Below are 25,861 nucleotides of genomic sequence, written 5' to 3'. Positions count from 1 at the left end.
CTGAAGGAAGTGTTTGGGATTGTCGGCACAGCTGTGTCACGTCCCCAGGGGCTCCAGCTGAGAATTGTCAGCCCTGAGGCTGCCCGGGGGGGCTCTGGGAGGGACATCAGGAGCATGGAATGGGCTGGGTTGGAAGGACCTTGGGGATCATCCCATCCCACCCCAGCCATGGGCAGGGACACCTCCCACTGTCCCCAGTGTCCAACCTGGCCTTGGGCACTGCCAGGGATCCAGGAGCAGCCACAGCAAATCTGGGAATTCTATTCCAGGGCCTGCCCACGCTCCCAGGGAACAATTCCTGCCCAAAATCCCACCCAGCCCTGCCCTCTGGCAGCTCCAGGCTATTCCCCATCGTCCTGTCTCCAAGCCCTTGGGAATGGGACGTCCTGGTCCTCCTCGTTTTCCTGATTTAGGGCAGCCAAGTGTGGAAGAGCTGCTGAGAAATGCACGACCACTGTCCAAAACCCGCTGCAGACCAAAACGAGTCCAAGTCCAGCAGGTGCCTCCAGATCCTGGAAATAACCTTCATTCCTTGTGGAATGGCTGGACACAGCTCACTGATCCTTTCCCACCATCTGAAGCTGGACATGGAGGCTGCAGGGGCTGTTCCTGCTGGCACAGCCACGGCTCACTGGCAGCTCTGACCTCCCAAATAAATTAGGGAATAAAGAATACCAGGAAGCAGACACATTGTCCCAGCTGGACACGTCCTGGCCCCGCTGGAAGCAGCAGCAAAGGAAGGGTGATCCTTTCTCCTGAGAGCCAACCATGAAAGAACACAATAGGAATGGCCACGGAAGAGCAGCCCAGCAGGGAATTCACCTCCAGCCTCTCATCCAGAGGCCTGGAGCTGGAACAACGCAGGTTTCACTCCGGTGCCTTCACGCACGGGAAGCCTCCAAGACAGGCACAGCTCTTCACGAAGGAAAACTATCCCTGGGTAGGCTGAAGGGAAGGAAAACGACCAAAGAAACCCCACTTTTCACACATCCCTGAGCACCGAGCTGGTGCTGAGCCCCGCAGCCCCGGGGTGGTTTTTGTCCTCCTGCCGCTGCAGGTCCAGGAAGGCAGCGCTGTTGATGAGCACGAAGGTGTCCTTGCTCTCGGGCAGCTCCACCCGGCCCCGGGCCGGGCTCAGCTTCCCCGAGTACAGGTAATCCATGTAGTTCTCGGGTTTGCTGGACACGATGTTGCTGAGCATCATGACGAAGAGGAGGAAGCCAAAGAAGCCGACGATGATGAGGATGTAAAAGGAGGCCATGATCTCCTCCTGCAGCTCCAGGGCGGGGTTGCTGTAGTTGTTGAACCGGAGGGATTTTTTTTGTTCCACGAACGTCTGGAGTAAACTGGGCAGCGCCGAGCTGTTGTTGGTGTGGTTGCTCAGAGCCATCGCAGCTTCCACTCCAGAGGCCAAACCTAAACAAAACCAAGTGAAAAAGAACAGATTAGCTGAGCCTGGGACCTTCACACCATTCCCTGTCCTCTGCTGTGGGAATTCCTGAACTTGGAATGTTCAGCTGGAGGAGCCTGAGATCAAATCTCCAATCTCTGCTCCCTGGGACAGGGCCAGCAGGGATTGAGGGGGGATTTTGGGGAAAGGCTCTTCTCCCAGAGGGTGCCGGGCACTGCCCAGGCTCCCCAGGGAATGGGCACGGCCCCGAGGCTGCCAGAGCTCCAGGAGCCTTTGGACAGCGCTGCCAGGGATGCCCGGGGGGGATTGCTGGGGCTCTGGGCACGGACAGGGTGGGACTGGATCATCCCTGTGGGTTTATTCCCACCCAGGATATTCCATCATTCCGTCCTCCAGCTGCACATCTGGCAAGCAGAGATCCACAGGGGAAGCCAGTGGAAGTTCTGAGACAGGAATTCAGGGAATCCAAAGTTGTGCTGTCTGTATGGAAAATGGGAATTTCCATGCACGGGCACACACGGGCTGTTTTTGTCCCGCTGGTGATGCAGCATCCGGGTCAGAATTTGGGAATAACACTGCCAATTCCAGGGATTATCTCGATGGAAACGGCATGGAAAGTAACCTCCCTAAGAGGAGAGGAAATCAATTCTGGAATTATCGCAGAATCAAGGAATGGATTGGGGTGGGAGGGACCTTAAAACATTCCAGTGCCACCCCAGCCATGGCAGGGACACCTCCCACTGTCCCCAGTGTCCAACCTGGCCTCGGGCACTGCCAGGGATCCAGGGGCAGCCACAGCAAATCTGGGAAAACCATTGCCTCTAAGCAAACCACAAAATCCTGCCATTCTGAAAAATTTAAAGATGGAAAAAAAATTTTTGCTCCGTTTGCCAATCCCACACCCAAAAATAAATGTTCAGCGGCAACAATTTCCCAATTTTGACAGAAATCCAGGGACCGTTTTTAGCTCTCTGAAATGCCTTCTTCGAGGAGAATATGATAATCTTAGAAAAGCCTGGTGCCAATCTGCCCACGAGGGCTGTAAATCGAATCCAAGAGTTTCATCCCAGACATGCCATTTTTTACTCATTTTAACTCATTCTCTTTCCTGAGAAAAGCGAGGCCCTGGCACAGGGTGCCCAGAGCAGCTGTGGCTGCCCCTGGATCCCTGGCAGTGCCCAAGGCCAGGCTGGACAATGGGGACAGTGGGAGGTGTCCCTGCCACGGCAGGGATGAGCTTTAAGGTCTCTCCCAACAAAACCATTCCACGACTCCTTCTCTCAGTTTTCCTTGTTTTTCATCCTGGTTTGGTTAACCAGTGTAGCTCATCAAGGGTCTTTAAAAACGAGGAGACAACCTCAGCTCTTGCAGCCAGAGCTCAGGTGCTTCCCAACACCTGAGGGCTTGACTCTGCCTTAAATTTCCTACAAGAACTTATTTTAAAAAGCGAGTTTAAAAATTTTCGGAGCTGGCTTTTAAAAAGTGGGTTTAAAATGGCGCGTTTACGTTTAGAACTTGAAATCCTAAAGTTTCGAAGTTCTAATATGAATAGAGAGGGAATAAAGAGAATTTAAAAAAATAGAGAGAATAAAGAGGATTAAAAAAATAAAGAGAATAAAAGAGAAAAAAGATCTGAAAAAAAATGGAGACTAAAGAGCAGATCTTCCTGCCAGTGTCGCCTGAGATATTTGGATGGGAATCCTGGGAAAAGAGAGCACCTGACCCCCAGGTGAGGCCAGCTCTGGCACCTCCCTCCCCTTGGAATTGTTTGACCTGTGGTGGGGATGGATGTTCAGCACTCCTGACTCAGGGAATTGCGGCATTTCCTCCCTGCTCCCCTGGGCTGAGCCCATCCCCAGCCCCCTGGGATGCCCCCCGGGCTGGCTGGAACATCCTCGATTATTAATCATGGCTATTCCTGGTGAGGTTTCCTCTCCTCGCAGCCGTTCCCTGTTAATGGGCGTGTTTATCCTGCCGGGCTCTGACTGCTCCTCCTGGAATCTCCTCATGCCCAAATAAACCACGGCGGAGTCTGTGCGATCCAGGATTTGCGGGGATTTTACAGCTCCAGGGGAATCCAAGGAATTCCAGCAGCTCTGGGTGTGTGGGATCACGAGGCCCAGGTGGAGCTTTGAGCTAAGCGGGAATTTTTTGTCTCTGTAGGAAAGGCAAGATCCTTTCCAGATTCCAAGGGAAGTGCCTGTGGATTATAAAACTCTTCCCTCTGCCCCAACCCAATTCGGCTTCTTAAAATTGATGAATAATTTGGAAAGGACCTTGAAGATAATTTTGTTCCATGGGCAGGGACACCTCCCACTGTCCCAGGCTGCTCCTAGTGTCCAACCTGGCCTTGGGCACTGCCAGGGATCCAGGGGCAGCCACATGTTTTTTTGGGAATTCCAGCCCAGCACCTCTGCACCTTCCCAGGGAACAATTCCTGACAAATATCCCACCCAGCCCTGCCCTCTGGCACTGGGAAGCCGTTCCCTGGGTCCTGTCCCCACCTGCTCCTGGAAATATTCCCTCCCCAGGGACTCAATCCGAGATCACAGCTCTGCTCGGGAGTGAAACTTCCCCTCTCAGAGGGCACAGCACAATAAGTGGGATTTGTTCCTTGGCTGAACGCCAGGTGAAGGTTTTAGTCTGAAAAAAAAAAATACAAAACTGACTGCAAATCTGTTGGAACCCTGAGAATTCCAGCTTTTCTCTGCTCACAGGCACCGAGCCCCAGGCAAACACTGCATCGCACCTGAGCCGTGGAAAAGGCTCCCAAAATGGAGTGACAGCTCTGGGATTGTGGCTGTGGGGTTTGGATAGAAGGGTGTGATAGCACAGGGTGGGAAACTCAGAGCTGGAGGGTTTAGAATACAGTAATATGGAGAGAAAGCAGGATGGAGGGTTTAGGGCAGAGGCTGAGTCCTTCTTTTTCACCTTCTTCTCCATGCTCTGGGTGGGGTTTGGAATTGGGTAGAAAAGTCCCCACTGCGGGCCAGGGGGGGTTGGTTATTGGGTTAAAAGTCAAAATCATTCAGGTGTCATTTCTTAATTAGACAGTTTATCCTCAAAAGGCCTTGTAAAGAAAGAGAAGAGGGCCATTTTTCAGTTTGTTGGCTACAAGTGCTGTAGAACTTGTAGTTTGTAAGACTAATAAATAAATGAAAATTATTAAACATCTAAGTCTGAACAAAAAAAAAAAGGTCTGGCACGTTGAATCCCGACTCTAGCAGATAAAGAAGATAAAAGCTACAAAAATCCATCGGTTTTTCTGAGAAGGTTTTCTCAGTTGTTGCCCCAAACCCACCTCTCCTCTCCCTGCCCCTCCAGACTCTTCTGCTCCACGGGAGTCATGGGCACTGTGGTCCTGGAAAAGGCGTGTGAATTTTTGTGGGATTTACAAATTGAATATAAAGCCCAAAGTTCTGACTTTCGGGCGCTCAGATTTTGCTTTCGAAGGAAAGCAGCGTCTTCTGCTCAGTGAGATGTTGGACAGGCACTTCAAATCTCAATATTAAAAAAAAAAATAATCAATATTCAAAAAAAGTTAATATAGAAATATTTTTAAATCAGTGTTTTTTTTAAATCAATATCTGAAAAAAATATGTAAAAACCCCAATATATTAAAAAATGTCAATATATTAAAAAACCTCAATATACTAAAAAACCTCAATATAGTAAAAACCCTTCAATATACTAAAAAAATCAATAGATTTATAAAATATCAATATATTAATAAATCTTAATATACTAAAAAACTCAATATAGTAAAAAAGATCTCAATATGCAGTTAAAAGATCTCAATATGCAGTTAAAAGATCTCCAAATGCAGTTAAAAAAATTCTCAATATGCAGTTAAAAAAAATCTCAATATACAGTTAAAAAAAATCTCAATATACAGTTAAAAAATTCTCAATATGCAGTTAAAAAACCCCAAAAATCTCTGCACGTGTGGCCCATCACTGAGCCATGTCCCACTTGACTCCATCCAGAAAACATTTGGGAAGGGAAAATCCATCCAAACTTCCCTCCCATTCCAAACGCCACCGGAGAACTACAGGAGAGGGACCAATTCCCAGAAAACGATGAGAGGCCTGAGGGAAACAATGACACGAGGGACCTTTAACGGGGACGATTCTCAGGCCACTTCTGCAGCCGCTGAACGGCAGAACCTGAATCCTCCCCCCCAAAATAAGCGAAAATAAAAGAAGTTTAGGGTAGGATCTGCCCTTCGAGACGACTAAGGAAAGATTTGCGGCCGCTCTTGGGTAACTCCAGGTGTCCAGGAAGGCGTAAACAGGTCTTGTGTAAATAAGTTGTGTTATTTCTCCACGTGCAGCTCACAGAGAGGACCGGAGGAGCTTGGAATCACAGAAATCAGGTCGGGAGAAGTCTCCAGGACCAGCAGGTCCAACCTTTGGGCCCCACGTGTCAGTGGAAGGGACTGGGATGTATTTTAGGTCAACATGAAAAGACTGGGCTGTCCCATCAGTCCAGTTTCCCCGTTGCTGTGTTGATTAAACACATGAATCAGCTTCTTTCCTTCCTTTTCTCCTCTATTCTTTCTTTCTTTTCCTTTCTTTCCTTCTTTTTCCCCTCTATTCCTTCCTTCTTTCTCTTTCTTTCTTTCTTTCCCTCCTTCTTTCTTTTTCTTTCTTTCCTTCTTTTTCTCCTCTATTCCTTCCTTCTTTCTCTTTCTTTCTTTCTCTCCTTCTTTCTTTTTCTTTCTTTCCTTCTTTTTCTCCTCTATTCCTTCCTTCTTTCTCTTTCTTTCTTTCTTTCCCTCCTTCTTTCTTTTTCTTTCTTTCCTTCTTTTTCTCCTCTATTCCTTCCTTCTTTCTCTTTCTTCCCCCCCTTGTTTCTTATTCTTTCTTTCCTTCTTTTTCCTTTCCTGGGCTCAGCCCCTTTCCCTCCCTCCCCTCTCCTCTCCACTGCTTTTCCTCAGCCTGAGGATTGCCGCGACCTTTTTTTTGACACAAACACAGCCCAGAGTGCAGACAGCAGGGCTGGATTAGCCAGGAGGGAGAAATCCTGCCCTGGGATGGAATTCCCAGAGGAGCTGAGATCCCTGGAAGTTTGCTGGATGGGGTTTGGAGCAGCCTGGGACAATGGAAAGTGTCCCTGGGTGAGCCTGAATGTCCCCTCCAACCCAGCCCGTGCCACGATCAGCATCTCCTGCCTCACAAATGGATAAAAATAAATAAAACTATGCACACGTGGAGGCTTGCATGGATTTGTCCTTCCCCCTACACGCACCAACACATTAAAATATAAAAACAGAGCTCCGAGTCTCTGATATATATGATATAATATAAACAGACAAAAAATATATATGACATGACATAATATAAACAGACAAAAATATATATGATATAATATAAATAGACAAAAAATATATATGGTATAATATAAATAGACAAAAAATATGTATATTATATATAGTTTTATATATATATTATACAGGTACAAAACCAGAGCTCCACGTCTGTTATATACAACATCAAATATAATATATTATAAATATACAACGTATATATTATATATGGTTATATACAATATAATGCATATATAATATATATAGGAAAACAGAGCCCCAAATCTGTTATATATAATATAAAATAATATAATATAATATACGAAATATATATAATATATGGTTACACATAATGTATATCATATAGCTACAAAAACACAGCCCCAAGTCTCTGTTATATATAATATAACATATAAAATATAATATACACAGCGGATGCCTATGTATACCTAATGCCATATCCAGCTAATTAAAAAAAAAAAATTCCTAATAACAAGAGCATTAAACACAGCTGATTTTCAGGGGGGGAGGGAAGAAAACAAACCGAACAACTGCATCCAAACTAACGCAAAATTGAAATTCCCAGTCAAAGCAGCGCTGGCAAATCCCTCCCAAAGGAACTTGCAGATGCTGTGAGAGCATCCCGGAGTTGTTTTGGTTTTATTTTTTAACCTCACCTGCAGAGCTGGCTCCGTCCCCCGGCAGCTCCCGTCCCCTCTGGCTCCGGCTGCTCCAGGATTTAACTATTTAAGGAGCAGAGGGGAGGAGTGGCCCGGCTGCTGCTGGGGATAATCACGGCAGGGAGTGGCCGGGCAGGCGGGGACAGGACATCGCAACCTGGGAGGCTCCGTCCGGGAAAAGGGACAAAAAAAAGGACAAAAAAAAAAAAAAAAGGACGAAAGGTGTCCCCTTGATCAAGCACAAGAGGGGGGATTCAGAGGTGTCAGCTCTGGGGAAAATAAACCGGGAAAGTTCTTATGGGGGAGGGATTTTTGGTTCTTGGTCATAAATGCCCAGGGATTTTGAGTTTTTAGACTGTCCAGGTGTCCCCCCTGGGTGTGTTTGGATGCACCAGAGGAATCACAGAATTGTGGAGTGGCCTGAGTCGGGAAGGAGCCATCAGGATCATTGAATCCGGACGCCCAGGAATTGTCCCTGTCCCTGCTCAGGGGCGCATCTCCACCCCTGCTCCTCCTGCTTCACCTGGTGGAGAAAGGATGGGCAAAGAAAGTAGCCGGGGACAGGGAAGAGGATGCTGGAGGAGGCAACCTCCCTACCTGAGCTCCCGTCTCCCTGCCCCAGCCCCTTCCAGCCTGTTCTGCCAGCTGGGCAGGGGCGTTTGTATCCCGCTCAGACACGGCCAAACAGCCCGAGTTCCACCCCTTCCCAGCCAAATCCCCTCCGGCAGCGACGCAGAACACCGGGCAGCCCTTGCAACACCCCTGACTGAGCCGGCATTTGGAGCACGGACAGCTCCTGGGAGCGAGGATTTCAGAGCTCAGCTGATTTTTTTTTTTTTTTCCTGGGAAGCAGGATGGGGAGCTGGGCCCCGCAGCAGCAGGGGTTAAATTTGTGATCAGGCACGTTCCTCAATCTGCCTGCGGGACTCAGCTCCATCTTTTCCACCCGTCCGATCTCCTCTGGAGAGCACACAGAGCTTTAGAAGCCTCAGCAGCTCGTGAGTGAGCTCCGCCTTTGGCTAACAAATGCAGGAACGGGAGGAAAACCCAAAGCAGGAGCTGCTGCTTGGGGGAGAGGGGAGCTGAGGGCTGCAGGGGGATGGAGAGGCCTGGGAAACTCCCTCCTCCCTGGATAACCCCGGGGCTGCCAGGCTGAGGGAGCTGTGCACAGATCAATCCCAGATTCCGGGGGAAAACGTGCTGCTGAGAGGTTTAAGGCCACCATTCCCAGGAGCCAGACCCACCGCTCTGGTTCTCAGAGCTGGAGCCCGGACATGGAAAATGCCCCTGGTTCCACAGGATCCCAGGATCACCAGGGTGGGAAGAGCCCCTGAGGATCACCCAGTGCCACCCCAGTGCCACCAGCATCAGCCAACCCCTGTCCCCAAGGGCCACCTCCAGACTCCTCCTGAACACTCCCACACACAGTGACTCCAAACCTCCCTGGGCAGCTCATCCCAAGGCCTGAGCACTGTGCCAGGGAAATTCCCTTGCCCAATCTCCACCCTGAGCCTCCCCTGGTGCAATTTGAGGCCATTTCCTCTCCTCCTTTCCCTGCCCCTCCTGGCAGGGACTTGTGCAGAGCCACCAGGTCCCCCCTGAGCCTCCTTTGCTCCAGGCTCAGCCCCTTCCCCAGCTCCCTGCCCTGCCCTGGACACGCTCCAGCCCCTCCAGGGCTCTCCAAAGTCAGAGTTTCAGACTCTTCCCTGGATTTGATGGTTCTTTTTCCTTGGAAACCAAGTCCAATGGAAATGCAGAAGGATAAACATGGATAACAATCCTTTGGGAGTGCTGGCCCCAAATGGGGGAATGATGCCTGGAGTTTTATCTTTGGTGTATTTGAGGTTCTGCGCTGCCCAGGGGTGCAGCTCTGAGCTCACAGTCAGCGTCACTCAGCTCTGCACACAGCAGGGACACAAAACAAATCCTTCTCCTGCTGCACACCAAGGACAGCTGGGACAAGTGTTCAGGCCCCAAAGCACAAACAAGGGTGGGCTGAGGGGAGGAAACAAGAAGGATGGGACTGCATCACCTGCAGCTGGGACTGGACAATTCAACCCCAACGTGCAAATGGACCAAAACTGATAAAAGTGTGAAACCTCGTGACCCTTTGTCCATTTTGTGACCATTTTGTGTCCATTTTGTGACCATTTTGTGTCCATTTTGTGACCATTTTGTGTCCACCTTGGGTGCAGCCCTGGCCAGGCTCTTGTCCTGCCCAAGTTGGATCCTTAAAGGCCTTTTAATAAATCTCGACTTTATTCTCCAGCTCTGTCCAGTCTCTGTTCCAGCTCAGCCTTCCGAAGGGATCAGCATCATTTCCATGAGCAATTTCTGGGGTTTTGTTCCATTGCCAGGGACTCTGTGGGAACTTTCCTGATTCTCTGGGAGAGACGCAGGATCCCTGAGTCCAACCGGCCCTGGAGAGGAGCTCGATTGCTAATTAACGACAGCGATTAATGTCAGCCTCCAACTGGTGCAGGAGGATGGACTCCTCCCCAGCCATTCCCAGGAAAAGGGTGCAGGATTCCTCCTTGTCCTCAGCAGGGCAGCACAGTGGGGATCCCAGTCCTCCAGAGGGGATCCCAATCCTCCAGAGGGGATCCAGCTGCCCTTCCCAGGGCTGAGAATGAAGCAGCTGGGGTGGTGTAAGATTTCCAGGGGGATGGGTGGGAATTCTGGGGGTGTGGATGGAGAGGGACACACGGACGCAGGCGTGTCCCCCGAGCAATTCCGGGTGACCCCTGCCCAGAGGTGTGCAGCCACAGCCCTGGGGTCTGGGCTTTTGCAAAGGAATGACTTTGGAGCGGGAATACCGAGGTCATAAGAAATAAACCTGACAGTCTCTCCAGTGGTGGCAAATAAACGGGGAAGTTTCCATCAGTTTTATGGGACACAGGCCAGGGCAGAGCTGAGGATTTGGTTCCCTTATTCCTGAAATCCCATCTTTTTAAACACACGAGGCAAGGGAACGATCAAGCAAGGCTATTTTAGTCCCAATTTTATTGTTTTTTTTCCCCAAATCTTGGATTTTAAAGCATCAAAACCCTGGGTGAGCATGAGGTGGGTCGGGGAACTAACCCGATCTCTGTATCCCCTCTTCCTCCAGGAGCAAAGACACCTGGAAGCACAGGGCAGGACATGACCAAACACCTTTAAAATCCCACGTGCTGGAGTGAGGCAGGAGCGGAGGATTCACGGAGGCGCCCGGACAAGCCCGGATGAGCTCCAGCCTGGAGCGTTTCCCAGCCCCACTCTCCTCCCAGCTTGTTTTCCATGCTCCCAGCCCCCGGGACACACCAGCTGGATCTTGTCTGGCAGTGCCACTTCCTGTTGAGCCAGGGCTGCAGGCCCGGAGGAAGCGGCGGGCAGGAATGTCTGGATGTGACGGCGCTCACGTGAGGAGCCCGCAGCGGTCACTGGTCATCGGTCACCGAGGCTAACCCTGCACGTTATCCCTGTGACTCCTCCCAAAAAATCTGGGTCATGCCCTGGCAGGTGTTTGCTGCAGGAGTGAACCCGTTCCCAAGGTTTCATGGATGCCCCTTCCCCAACGTTCCTCCTGGTCCTCCTTCTCCAAAGTGTCTCGGAGGCAGAAACCTTAAGGATCATCCCATTCCCGTGGGCAGGGAGAATTTTCCATATCCCAGGTTGCTCCAAGCCCCGTCCAAGCTGGCTTTGGACACTTCCAGGGGGATATTTTGAGGCTGTAGAGAATGATTTGTTAGAACCTGGAGATATTTTGCATGGAAAATCCCTTCCCAGGGAGGATCTGGCCTGTCCTTCTCCTGGTCTCAGTGGTGGCTGAACCATCTTGGCTTCCCAGGAGATGCCAGCTTGGACAGGGCTTGGAGCACCTTGGGATGGTGGGAGGTGGAAATAAATGATCTTTAAAGACTCTTCCAACCCAAAGCATTCCAGGACTCCGTGGATGGTCCCAGTGCAGGTCAGACCAACTCATGGATCCCATTCCCAGGTTTTCTGGTTCCCAGGCCTGGCTCTCTGTGGCCGGTTTGTCTCTCCCCACACTCGGTGGAGGTGTGAGGAGAAGCTCCTCTGAATCCTGCAAGATTTCTCCAAAAACCTTCCCTCAGCATCATCCTGCTCCAGGTCTCAGTGGGAACAGCTTGGTGCTGGCAAAGCTCAGGGCTCTCTGCACTCCTGAGCTGCTTTTTTTCCTCCAGGAGCCCGAGATATTCCCAATATTCCTCCTCAGCAAGAGGAGAAACTCCGGCAAATTCCTTGCACAGGGGCACATCCCGTGAAAGAAAAGAGATTGTGTGAGCCAGAGGGTAAAAAGGGATGTTACTGGGCTTCGTACAATGAGGGATTCTGATGATCAAAGTCCCAGGCTGTTCAGTTTGTTTCTTTCTTCTTCCTTTTTTTTTTTTTTTCCCCCCCAGCATTTTTCCCAGCAGGATTGGCTCGGAATGCCCGCAGCTTTCTCACCACTCCGCTGACACAGGACTGCCCAGGACAGATTTTGCTCCTTTCCTGCCATTTCTCAGACTCTGCCACAAAACTCCATTTCCTGATGCTGCTGTGACCCCACCCACGGGCAGCTGGGCATTTCTAAATCCACGGGGATTGGGAACAGCTGGATGGGATCTGCCCACAAAGTCCCAGAAATGGAAGCAGGAGGTCGCAGCAGAGCAGGAATATTTGGGATCTGGGAAGAGATCTGGGCATGGCCACACACGGTGGCCAGGCCAGGCCTGGGATGGGTTGTCCCCTGCTGTGCCTGACTCTGGAATTCCGGGGCTCCTCTTCCCCCTCTCCTGGAGATTTCCAGGTAAAATGGGTTCATCTGAGGCCACCTGCCCTGGGATTTAATGGCTTTCCCCAGAGCAGGCACTGATGCAGCTGGCGACCAACTGGGACACTCTGGTGTGGTCCCTGCAGGAGGCGCCGGCTCATCCTCCTCCTGGAACGGGAAATTGAACGGAATAAACCCCATTAAATTCATGGAACGAACCCACAAACACACACCTGACAACCCCAGCAGGTCGGGACGGCTCTTTTCTCCTCTCGGAAAATCCCAGAGGGCAACTTACATCCCTAAAACGAATCCCTGAAACATCCCACGTCCCCAGGAGGCTGCCAGGACCCATCCATCCCGCAGAACAAGCTCCAGCCCCATCCCCTGCTCCTCTCCCGGGTGGGATCTGCGCAACCGCGGCCGCCTCGGGGCCGCATCCAACTCCTGCCACCCGTGACTCAGCCCTGGCAGCAAAGCTCTGCATATCGCCCTTTAATTGTGCCTGGGGATCAAACAGAGAGGAAAAAAAAAAAATAAAAATCAACAAATCCCTGTTTTTGTGAGCTGGTGTTCACGTTTTGGGCCCGGCTCCAGGCACGCGAGCGGAGCGGTGTCACCGGCGGGCCAGGATGGAGGCAGCCGCCACTCCCATCCTGTGCTTCACATCCTGTTTCCACCACAGGCTGCACATTAAGGAGCCCTCGGCCGAGACAACATCACGGTGATGCCTCGGGAGGGCTGAGCTGGAGCAGAGACTGGACAGAGCTGGAGGATGAAATCGGTGTTTACTGAAAGGCCTCCAAGATCCACCTTGGGCAGGACAAGAGCCTGGCCAGGGCTACGCCCAAGGTGGACAAAAAATGGTCACAAAATGGTCACAGCATGGTCACAACATGGTCACAAATGGTCACAAAATGGTCACAACATGGACAAAAAATAGTCACAAAATGGCCACAACATGGTCACAACATGGACAAAAAATGGACAAAGGGTCACGAGGTCTCACACTTTTATCAGTTCTGGTCCATTTGCACGTTGGGGTTGAATTGTCCAGTCCCAGCTGCAGGTGATGCAGTCCCATCCTTCTTGTTTCCTCCCCTCAGCCCACCCTTGTTTGTGCTTTGGGGCCTGAACACTTGTCCCAGCTGTCCTTGGTGTGCAGCAGGAGAAGGATTTGTTTTGTGTCCCTGCTGTGTGCAGAGCTGAGTGACACTGACTGTGAGCTCAGAGCTGCACCCCTGGGCACCGCAGAACCTGAAATACAGCAAAGATAAAACTTCAGGCATCAACGCTGGGACAGCCAAGCCAGCAGTGGTGGCTGCTGGGGACACCAGGGCAGGAGCGGTGTTGTCTCCAGAGGAGGACGAGAGCTGAGCAGGAAAAATGAATTTAAAGACTGGCACATCCTGATAAAAGCTGCAAATATCCATGGAAGTTCTCAAACAGCTTTTTACCTCTTGTGTTTCGCTCCTGGGAACCCTCAGGGACCAGGGGAGGGGGAAGAGGCGGGCGCAGGGTGGGAAAAGCTCTGCCCTGTCACCACAGCTGGGACAGAGCTGCAGCTGTGGGGACGTGGTGGCCCTTCAGGGCGTCGTTTCTGCTGTGATGAGCTCCTCAAAAAATCCACCTGGACTTCCCAAAATCACCACAGAATCCCCAAAATCACCACAGAATCCCAGAATGGGTCAGCTGGAAGGGACCTTAAGGACCGTCTCATCCCACCCCACCCACGGGCAGCTGGGCATTTCTAAATCCACGGGGATTGGGAACAGCTGGATGGGATCTGCCCACAAAGTCCCAGAGATGGAAATCTGCTGAGGTCTCAGCAGAGCAGGAATATTTGGGATCTGGGAAGAGATCTGGGGATGGTCACACACGGTGGCCAGGCCAGGCCTGGGATGGGTTGTCCCCTGCTGTGCCTGACTCTGGAATTCCGGGGCTCCTCTTCCCCCTCTCCTGGAGATTTCCAGGTAAAATGGGTTCATCTGAGGCCACCTGCCCTGGGATTTAATGGCTTTCCCCAGAGCAGGCACTGATGCAGCTGGCGACCAACTGGGACACTCTGGTGTGGTCCCTGCAGGAGGCGCCGGCTCATCCTCCTCCTGGAACGGGAAATTGAACGGAATAAACCCCATTAAATTCACGGAACGAACCCACAAACACACACCTGACAACCCCAGCAGGTCGGGACGGCTCTTTTCTCCTCTCGGAAAATCCCACAGGCAATTTAATTCTCCGCAAATCTCTAAAACATGTCGGTGGATAAATCAAAATAAGGAGCTGGAGCAGGGATCGTGCTGCCTGTGTTGGTTCCCACTGAAGGAAATTCAAGAGGGAAGAGGAAACCTGCCCAGAGCTGGAGAAAAGAAGGATCCTTCAGAGCTCCTGGTGGTTTCTCCGTTTCCGTGACTTCTGCGAGTGGAAATGAGAAGCAAAACGCACATGGAAAAACCCAGGGGAGGCTGTTTAATGCAGAGGTTGGATTAAATGATTTGTTAATAAATAAAAACTCAGTTTCTATTGCCTGTGTCGCGCACTGAGCTGTGCAGCACCTCTGGGATTTGGATCAGGATCAAATCCTGGAATATCCCGAGCTGGAGGGGACCCGCAGGGATTGAATCCAAGCCCTGGCCCTGCGCAGACCCTCCGGCAATCCCATCCTGGGCATCCCTGCGTGTCCAAACACTCCCGGAGCGCTGGGTGTTTCTCAGCTTTTTTGCTTTTATCCAAAACGCCTTTTCTTCTGTCCCAGTCCCTTCGTCCAGCTCAGGGTTTGGATGGAAAGGCAGCTGGGCTGGTGGTAAACACAGAGATCTCCCTTTGGTTTGTTTTTTGAAGGAAAGCCAGAAATAGGAGAACGGAGGGTGGATTTGGGGTGTCAGCCCCGCCCTGGGTAAATCCCAGAAGGTCCCTGAGTGATGCCCATGCTGGTTTTCCCATTGCCGCGCCACAGCTTTTGCATGTTAAGGTGAAATGGAAATAAAAATAAAAATAAAAATAAAAAAAATTTTAAAAAAAATTAAAAATAAAAATAAAAATAAAAATAAAAGTAAAAATAAAAATAAAAATATAAATAAAAATAAAAAATAAAAATAAAAATAAAAGTAAAAGTAAAAATAAAAGTAAAAATAAAAATAAAAATAAAAATAAAAATAAAAATAAAAATAAAAATAAAAATAAAAATAAAAATAAAAATAAAAGTAAAAATAAATATAAAAGTAAAAATAAAAATAAAAATAAAAGTAAAAATAAAAATAAAAATGAAAATAAAAATAAAAATAAAAGTAAAAGTAAAAATAAAAATAGTAAAAATAAAAGTAAAAATAAAAATAGTAAAAATAAAAATAAAAATAAAAATAAAAATAAAAATAAAAATAAAAATAAAAATAAAAATAAAAATAAAAATAAAAGTATGGGGAGGATTTGGTGGTTTATCCCTCAGGGTCCGATCCATCCCCGAATCCCTGGGAATGGGGGTGCTGGGGGGGGAAGATCCAGAGGTGGAATGAGAAGGATCTGCCTGCGGGTGCAGGGTCGGTGTGAGATCCTTGTTTGCCCCCTTTTCCCAGCTCCCTTTGGCCCGGCTGGGTTGGGAGCAGAAAATAAAGCCTTGAGAAAACCCTGCCAGGACAAAAAAAGCCCTGGAAGTCCCCGAAGGTGCCGGGATAAAGAGCACAGGCTGGAGGTTCACGTGCTGGATCCGCGCTCCCCTGACAAATCCCTGCCGCCACCACCGGAGCTGGAGGTCACAAGAGAAAAGGAAAAGGAGCTCAGGTGTTGGGAGGGATCCTCCTGATAGGGCGCCAGGGGTGCTGTTTGCAGGGAAACGTGCACAAGGATGAGCATGGAAGTGGTGGGAGACAGAAGGGACACGGCTGGTGGGGCTGTGCCAAAGGAGCATTCCCGGGACGAAAACCTGGGATCAATCCCTGATGCTCAGGGTTAAGTCACGGAATCCCAGCCTGGCTTGGGTTAGAAGGGACCTTGAAGATCATCCAATTCCAACATAAACCATGGGCAGGGACACCTCCCACTGTCCCAGGCTGCTCCAAGCCCCAATGTCCAGCCTGGCCTTGGGCACTGCCAGGGATCCAGGGGCAGCCACAGCAAATCTGGGAATTCCATCCCAGCCCCTCCCAAGGAACAATTTCTGCCCAACATCCCATCTAAACTTGTCATTTCTCAGTTTGAAGCCATTCCCCTTTATCCTGTCCCTCCGTGCCTTGGGAATTGTCTCTCTCCAGGTTCCCTGGGGCTCCTTCAGGCCCTGCAAGGCCACCCTGAGCTCAGCCCAAAGCTTCTCCTGTCCAGGCTGAACAATCCCAGCTGTGCCAGCCTTTCCTCCCAGCAGAGCTGCTCCATCCCTCTGCTCATCCTGGAGCCTCCTCTGGGCTCTCTCCAGCAGCTCCACGTCCTCCCTGTGCTGGGCCCCGGGGCTGGGGCAGCTCTGCAGGTGGGGCCTCACCTGGGGGGGCACAGGGACACAATCCCAATCCCTTTCCCGATCCCAATCCCTTTCCTGATCCCCACTCTGGGCACAGGGGGCTCTGGGCTGGGGCAGCTCCAGCTCTCCCGGGGCTGCTCCATCCGCTCATCCCAGCCTGGATTGATCCCAGGGGTTGTCCCGACTCAAGAGCTGCACTTGGCCATGTTGAACCTCCTGAGATTCCCACGGGGCGCTCCTGGAGCTGCTCCAGGATGGCACCTGCGGGGCAGCTCCTGCCACCTTCCCGGTGACCTCCCGCAGCTGCTGTGCAGCGTTTGTGCTGCTCCCTGCAGCCTTTCCTTGAGAAAGGCTCCCTGGAGCTTTCCCGTGCCCAGCTGAGGGCTCCGGCTGGATCAGGAGATCGAGGACCGAGTTCGGGGCAGTGATAACAAGGTGCAAAACTGTAACAGGATGCCGGAGCAATCTTACATGAGATAAGAGCAGTTATCAGCTGTAAAGAATGTTCTGCTCGCTTCTGATTGCTCCTATCTTCTATTTTTATCAGTTTCCTCCTGCTTGTCTCTGAACAAGTTTCCAGGTTTAGCAGGTCTGACCCAGCCAGCTGCAAATAAAGATAGCGCTGATAACTCAAAATGGCACAGGGGAACTCGCTCCAGACTCCCACGGCCTTTGGCTGGGAAGGATTTTCCACCTCGGACTCTTTAATCCCAGGGGTTTGTGCTCCCGTCCCTGCAGCAGTGAAGATTTCTGCTGGTGAAATAAAGATCCGCCTGCTGCAGGGTGCAAATTCTCCATGAGATGGGGAATAAAGAGCTTGGAGTTCTCCAAGGGATGGGGAAGGGAAAGGATGAGCCCTCAGTGTCAGCACGTCCGGCTGCAGAGCTGCCTCAGAGCAGCCCGGCTTTGCTTCCCTGGCTCTGGGCTGCCTGGATCCAAACACCCGGAGTCATTCCTTGGATATATTTCCCCCAGCACCTCCCTGGCCTTTTCTTCCAGCTGGAATTGGCACCTGGCTGTCCCAAAGCTGAGCCTGTGTGAGTGGATTTCTCGTGGGCAGGTTTGAAACTGCCAGAAGGATTCGATCGGAGACTGGGTTGGCCCAGGGATCCAGGGGCAGCCACAGCTGCTCTGGGAATTCTATCCCAGGGCCTGCCCAACTTCACAGGGAACAATTCCTGATTCCCAAGATCCCATTAAATCCTACTGTGAAGCCATTCCCTGTGTCCTGTCCCTGCAGGCCTTGTCCCCAGTCCCTCTGCAGCTCTCCTGGAGCCCCATCTCCACGGCTTCCTCTGGGACTCACTCCAACATTTCCATGTCTTTTATTCCAGGCCTTCTGTCGTTTCATGGAGCTGGAGGTGCCCCAAATCCCGGGCTGCCCTGGGCAGGTGCTGCCGGGGAGGGATCAGTGCCCGACGCCGGAGCCAAACTCTCCCTGTGGGGCTGCAAACCCCGGGAGTCAGCTGCAGGGGAGGAATTTGCTGCTGACATTTTGATATTTGTGCAGATTTGGGAGAGATCCCAGCACCTGCCTGGCCCTGGTTAATCGGGTGGAGAGAGGGGACGGGTCAGTGGGTGCCCACTGGGGAGGATCTGCCCCCCTCCTCCCCTGAGCCTGTGGAACAGGTTGGGAGGAAAAAAAAAAAAAAAACAACGTCCGAGGCCGCAAGCAGCGCTTGAAATCCAGATTTTATTGCTTTGTACAAGCGAAAAAAAAACCACGGTGGGGAAGAGAAGCCCAAGACTGAAAGGTGCGAGCCCACGGTGGGAATCCACAGCAGGCACAGAGGGGAGAGGGTGGCACAGCAAGGCTGAGTTTTTGAATTTCAATTAAATAAAAAGGCACAGCTGCTAAAAAAGAAGAAAAAAAAATAAGTGGGATACAACAGATGCTGAGCGCCACCCTCCTCACCAAGAACCCCCCCTGGAGCTATGAAAAGAAAATGATCCCTGAAAATCCCTGGGATGGAGGGAGAGCTGCCAGGAGGGAGCCCTGGGGGCAAGCTTCACTCAAAGGGTTTAATGTCACCAGACGTTTGCGTGAATTAAAGGTCTTAATTCATTAAAGGTAAGGGTTTAATGTCATTAAAGGCAATTTTTGGTGCAAGTTTCAGCCAAGTCCGGGGGCCTGGCCCTGCAGATCCTCTCCCAGGGCAAGTCCTAAACGGTGAAATCCCAAAAGAGCAGCGCCCAAGCTGAAAAATCAACATTTCCTTTCCAAAGCTGGGCTGGGGTTTCCATTCCTCTAGAGGAAAAAGTGACTGGGATAATTAAGCTGCGGAGATTTTTCCAAAGCTGCTCCAGACACCAAAACCATGGATCTTGTCCTCAACTTAATGGTAGGCACTATATAAATACCTTCGAAAAAAACCCAACCCTGCGTTCGGGGTGTCCTGGGAACGCAGACACGGCTGGGATGTTACTTAGATGAAAGTGCAGTGCTAAAGAAGTGCCTGGAAAAGGGCGCTGCTGGAATTGCTTCCCAATCCCAAGCTCTCTGCCCTCGCCTTGCCTTGGGAGCAGCTGCTTTGCTCCTCTTTCCAGCCTTCCCCACTTCTTCTTCCTCTCCAGCAGCCAAAAATGGGATTTGTACCTGCAGAGCAGGAATAAAATCCCCACTCCTGCCCAGGCTGTCGCTTCCCTCATCCCAAACCAGCTCCAAGCCGGCACAGCTGTTGTTTTAAGGAGCACAATGTCCGCGGGAGATGGATTTCTCCTTTCAGCAGGCAGGTAGGTGATGGTTGGTGCCACAGAAGCTGAATTTGTCCCTCCAGACCCGGCCTGTGGAGGAGGGAAGAGGGCAGGAAAACCTTCTTGCCGTGGATTTTGTGCTGGATCCTCGGATAAATACCTGGGAGCTGCCCATGGAATGTGAGCTAAGCACAGACATCGCCTCTGCGTGACTGAAGAGCAGAAATTACAGAATTGTTCTTCCCACAGTGGAAATTCCCTTCCCAAGCAGGGGCTGGCACTTGGGGCTTGTGGAGTAATTAACTGGGATTGGAATTTGGGAGCGTTACCCACATCCATGGCACAGACCCCGTGGGCTGCTCAATCTTTGCACGTGGATTTTGCTGCCAGGATCAAGCCCCATCCATGGAAAGGAAATTAAATTGAGTGGTCCCAGCAAGACCAGTCTGGGAGACGTGTCAGGAACCAGAATCATGGAATCATTGAGGCTGGAAAAGCCCTCCAAGATCTTTGAGCTCAACCCATAACCCAGCATGAACCCACGGCCCCAAGTGCCACACCCTGAAGTCACTGAGGTTTCCCTCCCAAGTCCGTGTTCTTCCAAGGAAATATTTTTCAGGGAAAAAAAAAAAAAGGAAAGTTTTCCTACTGTTTTATCACTAACAGGGGCATGGCTCTGAAGGAAAGAGGTCAGCCCTGCATTGTACAATTTACAAAACCATCGTTCTAAGTCGGACAAAAATGCCAAAGGAATCTTTCAGCTGCTTTGTCTTGGGTGGATTTGGTCTCTCTGGAAAATGATTGTCTGCTTGGCGATTAACACCTCCGCCCCGTGTTTGGTTCTAATTAGGTCCTAATTAGGCTCTAGATTCACACCAGCAACACCAAGATTTACCTTTACGGAGAACCAGAGAAGCCCAGAATGGTTTGGGTTGGAAGAGAGAGAAAACTCATCCCCTCTGGCCCTGGGAAGCCATTCCCTGTGTCCTGTCCCTGCAGCCCTTGGGAATTGTCTCTCTCCAGGTTTCCTGGAGCTCCATCCAAAGCCAGGCCGGACACTGGGGACAGTGGAAGGTGTCCCTGCCCTTGGCAGGGCTGGAACTGGATGGGCTCTGAGCTCCCTCCAACCCAAACCACTCTGGGATTCTGGGATTTTATGACCCGTCCCTGATCTCTTCAACACCCAAATCCCTGCAGCCCTGGGGCGCCCAGAGCTGCCAAAGCCACTCCAGGAGCCACTTCCCAGAGTCTGATCCCGGCCGGGTGTGGAGAGAGGCCAAGGGCAGCCTGTGGAGAGCTCGTGGTGCCAGTTTGGGTGCCGAGGCCCTGGGGCAGCACTGGGACATCCCAGAGCCATCAGCTCCGCCACCACTGCTCCTCCAGCCTGGCCGGGGCCTGTGTCTCTGCAGAAGGACCAGCAGCTCCCCTGACCCACGGCACGCATCGCTCACGCCGTCCCGGCGCCGTGCAAAACCCTTTCCCCTCCTTTCCCTAGGAAGATTTCTCCTCGGGGATCTTCATGGCCGGCTGCTCCACGGCCAGCTGGTTCTCCAGGACGCAGCAGAGCTTGTAATTCTCGATGATCTTGGCCTGGAAGTACTGCCTGTCCTTCTTGTGCCAGGCGTCGGTGGCGATGTAGGTGTTGTAGGGGTCGCCGGGCCCCTCGAGGCGCCGCGCCCGCAGGTTGGTCAGCATCACCCCCACCGTGAAGAACCCGAAGAGCCCCAGCATGAGCAGCACGTAGACGATCTCCAGGCTGTCGCCGGCAGCCCTCAGCTGAGGCGCAGCAGAGCTGTTGGTCCGTTCCAGGCAGTCCTGGAGCAGTTTGCAGAGCAGCAGGTTCGGCGCCGTGTCGTTCGACGGCGCCGACATTCTGATCTCCCGTCCTTGGGCACCTCCTTCCTTCCTTTGGGTAAAAATCAGGGGATGGTGTCAGGTGAGGGTGGGATTGCCTCTGTCTCCCTTTCCTGCTCGCCCTCCTCAGTGAGGGATTTGCCTCAGAGAGCCTGGCTGGACGTGGGGAGCTCCTCTCATCTCCCGTCTGCAACCCAGCCAGGGGCTGAGTCCATCCCCACCAGCACCTTCCAAACCCCCCTGGGCTTCACAGATGGCCTCTCGTGGTGTGCAGCTGTCACAGATCTCCCCCCGACCTCCCTGCTGCTGTCTAAAGCTCCAGACTCCCTCCCTGAGCCCCCCAGGCATGAGGAGTGTCCCAGCCAGGGGGACAGCTCCCATCTCTGCTCCCTGTGACCCGACAGCGCCCAGGGAGCGGCTGGAGCTGTTCCAGGAGGGATTGAGGGGGGATTGTAGGGCGAGGCTCTTCCCCCAGAGGGTGCCGGGCACTGCCCAGGCTCCCCAGGGAATGGGCACGGCCCCGAGGCTGCCAGAGCTCCCGGAGCAGGAAATGGGGACACCCAGAAACCTCCCAGGCACAGCCTCTGCTCGGACACGAGGAGCTGAAGGGTCTTTTCCCCCTTTCCAACGCCGCCTGAAAATCACTTCATAAGAGGAATCCTGTCGGCACTGCAATCCCAAATGCTCGGCAGCCGGGGAACATCAAATCATTTGGGGGTTGGAAAGGACCTCAAATGTAATCTTGCTCCAGCCCCTGCCATGGCAGGGACACCTCCCACTGTCCCCAGTGTCCAGCCTGGCCTCGGGCACTGCCAGGGATCCAGGGGCAGCCTCAGCCAATCTGGGAATTCCATCCCAGCCTCTCCCCACCCTCCCAGGGAACAATTCCTGCCCAAGATCCCATCCAATCCTACTTTGAAGCCATTCCCTGTGTCCTGTCCTTCTCCATGCCTTGGGAATTGTCTCTCTCCAGGTTTCCTGGGGCTCCTTCAGGCCCTGCAAGGCCACCCTGAGCTCAGCCCAAAGCTTCTCCTGTCCAGGCTGAACAATCCCAGCTGTGCCAGCCTTTCCTCACCCACGACTGCCAACCCCACCACAGCCCCTCATTTAAATGATCCTGGGAAAGGAAAACAAGCCCTTGACCCCCTGAATGGGCCATTGTCATCCGAGGTGACTTCTGCGACAACCTTGGCACCCCCCCGGGGTGACTCTCAGCTTTTCCCACAGCTTTAAATCCTCGGGAGCAGCTCAGCAGATCCTCCTCCAGAACACTGAGCTGTTGTTGTTCGGGGATTCTGAGGAGGAAGTACATTTCGAACCATTCCTAATCCATCCAGGCTGAAAAGGAGCCCGGGGCAGGAGTGACAGCTCCGGCAGGGGATGGTGGCAGTCCAGGGATGTTTTCCAGGAGCTCTGCGTGGGAGGGAGCTCGGCTGGGCACAGCCTCCAGCTGCTGGGAATGGCTCTGAAGGAACACGAGGTTCCTGGAGGTTTCCTTGGATTTGTTCGTGCCTGGTTACGGGATTAAAACTGCACAAGGAGCTGCTGAAACGGAGGGACAGAGCCGGGAGGAGCCAGCATCCCTCAGGAGGAGAACATTTCCCTGGAATATCCTGTGCCTGCCACAGCCAAGGGCGCACAGCTCCTGCGGACGTGGGGAGGGTCACACGCAGGACTTAATTGTTAATTAACAGCTCCTCGTGCTGATGCTCACTGTGAATTCTTCCCCGGAGCGCTCAGGGGTTTGAGGCTGAAAGTGAAACACGGGGTGGGGAATTCTCGTGGAATCCTGGAATGGTTTGGGTGGGGAAGGACCTTAAAGCCCATCCCGTGCTGTCCCTGACACCTTCCACTGTGTCCGACCCAAACCACTCTGGGATTCTGGGATTTTATGACCCGTCCCTGATCTCTTCAACACCCAAATCCCTGCAGCCCTGGGGCGCCCAGAGCTGCCAAAGCCACTCCAGGAGCCACTTCCCAGAGTCTGATCCCGGCCGGGTGTGGAGAGAGGCCAAGGGCAGCCTGTGGAGAGCTCGTGGTGCCAGTTTGGGTGCTGAGGCCATCAGGAATGTCACAGCAGAGCTGCAGGTTGGCTTTGGGCTCCAAACACAGGGAATTGCAGCTGGATCTGGCACCTCATGGAGCTGCTGCCAGCCGTGGGAATGGCAGGACTGACACCCGGCTGCTTCCCAACAAAGGAACAGCACAAGTGCTCCAAAGGAGGCTGGATCCTGCTCCCTCAGCCGGGATCCTGCTCCCTGAACCTGGATCCTGCTCCCTCAGCCGGGATCCTGCTCCCTGAACCGGGATCCTGCTCCCTGAACCGGGATCCTGCTCCCTGAACCGGGATCCTGCTCCCAGTGGAGGGCACGCAGCCCAGTGGGCACCTTCAGCTCCAGCCTGGCCCTTCCTGCCCTGTGTGAGCTGGGCTGGTCTCCAGCAGCTCAGCTCCAGAGGAGAAGGTGCTGCCAGAGGCTGCTGGTGCCACCGGGGTTGAGAAGAGGGAATTTCCTCTCCTGGAATGCACCTCAAATTTGTGGCTTTGGAGCTCAACAGGAATTTCTTCCTCGAGCATTGGGGGCTGGAGAGTGCCCAGAGGAGGCTCCAGGATGAGCAGAGGGATGGAGCAGCTCTGCTGGGAGGAAAGGCTGGCACGGCTGGGATTGTTCAGCCTGGACAGGAGAAGCTTTGGGCTGAGCTCAGGGTGGCCTTGCAGGGCCTGAAGGAGCCCCAGGAAACCTGGAGAGAGACAATTCCCAAGGCACGGAGGGACAGGACACAGGGAATGGCTTCAAACTGAAAAATGACAGGTTTAGAGCAGATATTAGGAGAATTTCCTCCCTGGCAGGGTGGGGAGGTTCTAGAATAGAATTCCCAGATTTGCCGTGGCTGCCCCTGGATCCCTGGCAGTGCCCAAGGCCAGGCTGGACACTGAGGCTTGGAGCAGCCTGGGACAGTGGGAGGTGTCCCTGCCCATGGCACTGGGTGGGCTTTAAGGTCCCTCCCAGCCCAAACCGTTCCATGATTCCATGAAAACTGACTCTTGGCTGCCTCTCCTTCTCTTCCCTGCTGGGGTTTCGAGGTGATCTTTATCCCACAGACTGAGGTGGATGTGAAATGACAGATTTTAACCCCGTTCTCTCAGCTCTCCCAAATCAGAGCGCCTCTATTTTCATTTCCACCAAGCAAACATCTCCAAGCCCCTCTCCTGTTGCTGCCAAAAGCGTCAGCAGCCAGCCCCAGACACCCAGGCAGCCTCGAGGAACACTCACCTTTAGAAAACACGGCTCTAGCACAACTTCTTGTGGTTTGACGACACAGAAATAAAGCCAGAGCTACTCTCAGAGCGAACTGTCAGCGCAGCACTTCCCCCACCTCCCAGATTTTCTGCCTTCCAACTGTCCTGGTGCTTCTCCACCTCCATAAAGGATCCACTGACCTCCCTGGCTCGTTTCCCTGCCATTCCTTCAGGGATGAGTAGGTCAGACACCGTTTCTTCATTGCACAAGGCAGCCTCGTTTCCTCCCTTCCAGCTCCCGGGAATTTTGCAACCCAGCAGCATCCAGGGCACTGCTCCTGCCCGAGCTGGGTGGAAAAGCTGCTGCAGGGAGGGATCTGCAGCTCAACACCTCCTGCCTCTCCCTGCCTTCACTGCTCACCTGGGCAGAGCCACATTCAGGTGGCTTTAAAAAGCAGCCCCTGTGCACCGAATTCTCCCCAAAGCCTCACTTTCCTCTGACCACAAGCCCGAAATTCGGTTTTTCTTTTGCACGCGGCGTCTAACATCCCATTATTCCAAAGAGGAAAACCCAAAAATAAAAACCCTCCCTAAAAAAAAAAAAAAAAAAAGAATAAAATAAAATAAATCCAGCCGAGTTTATCCCTCGGGATGCAGCTGCCTTTGGGATCGCTGCCGGCCCCAAGGAGCAAACACTGGCACGGCTGGAACAGCAAACAAAGCGTGGCAGCAGAGCCCCAGCTCCTGCTCCTCCATCAGTTCAGCTCCGCTGAGCTCCCGGAGCTTCCCAGATTTCCTGCAGCCCCGCTCCCATCCCGGAGCTCCCGCACACACCTGGCGGCTGCAGGGCTCCAAGCCCCTCCTGGGGAAGGAGAAATGAGGAGATGCCGGCTCTGGAAAAGGCTGATGGCTGTGAGGCTCCTGGCTGCTGCAGGGCCACCAGCCCGGCTGTCACTGTCCCGTGCGTGGCTCTGAGCTGGAGGTGAGAGGAGAACAGGGAAACTCCCGGGCTGGGAGGGACGGAGGGAGCGAGGGAGGGCAGCAGGAGCCCTGCCCGGGGCAGGTGCCCAGGTGGGAGGTGCTGAGGGGGCACCGCAGCTCCTGGCGTGGGGAATGTGGAGCCAGAGGCAGAGCGGGGAAGGAGACAGGGAATCATGGAGATCCTGAGTGGGAATAAACCCACAGGGATCATGGATCCAGCCCTTGTCCCTGCCCAGAGCCCCAACAATCCCCCCCGGGCATCCCTGGCAGCGCTGTCCAAAGGCTCCTGGAGCTCTGGCAGCCTCGGGGCCGTGCCCATTCCCTGGGGAGCCTGGGCAGTGCCCGGCACCCTCTGGGGGAAGAGCCTCGCCCCAAAATCCCCCCTCAATCCCTCCCGGAACAGCTCCAGCCTCTCCCTGGGTGCTGCAGCCCCCGGAGCTCTGAGCTCAGCCTGCCCTGCCCCAGGCAGGTGCCAGGTGTTGGGACATCCCC

The 25,861-nt window shown here is 52.7% G+C and overlaps 1 protein-coding gene across 1 annotated transcript; it reads right to left on the bottom strand.

Annotated features, from left to right (window-relative positions):
- Positions 1 to 20,787: 20,787 nt before the first annotated feature.
- On the bottom strand, positions 20,788 to 24,665 carry KCNE1 (potassium voltage-gated channel subfamily E regulatory subunit 1). The gene is given in 3 exon segments (XM_066177550.1): positions 20,788 to 21,202; positions 24,419 to 24,501; positions 24,503 to 24,665. Coding segments are annotated over 3 exon segments (609 nt in total). The 5' UTR covers positions 24,614 to 24,665.
- Positions 24,666 to 25,861: the final 1,196 nt, after the last annotated feature.

Source organism: Chamaea fasciata, unplaced genomic scaffold (genome assembly GCF_029207755.1).
Source record: "Chamaea fasciata isolate MVZ Bird 193981 ecotype frontalis unplaced genomic scaffold, bChaFas1.0.hap1 SCAF_2, whole genome shotgun sequence".
NCBI classification, from domain to species: Eukaryota; Metazoa; Chordata; class Aves; order Passeriformes; family Sylviidae; genus Chamaea; species Chamaea fasciata.
The sequence above is the reverse complement of the archived record's forward strand: the minus strand, read 5'-3'. Positions and strand labels throughout refer to the sequence as shown.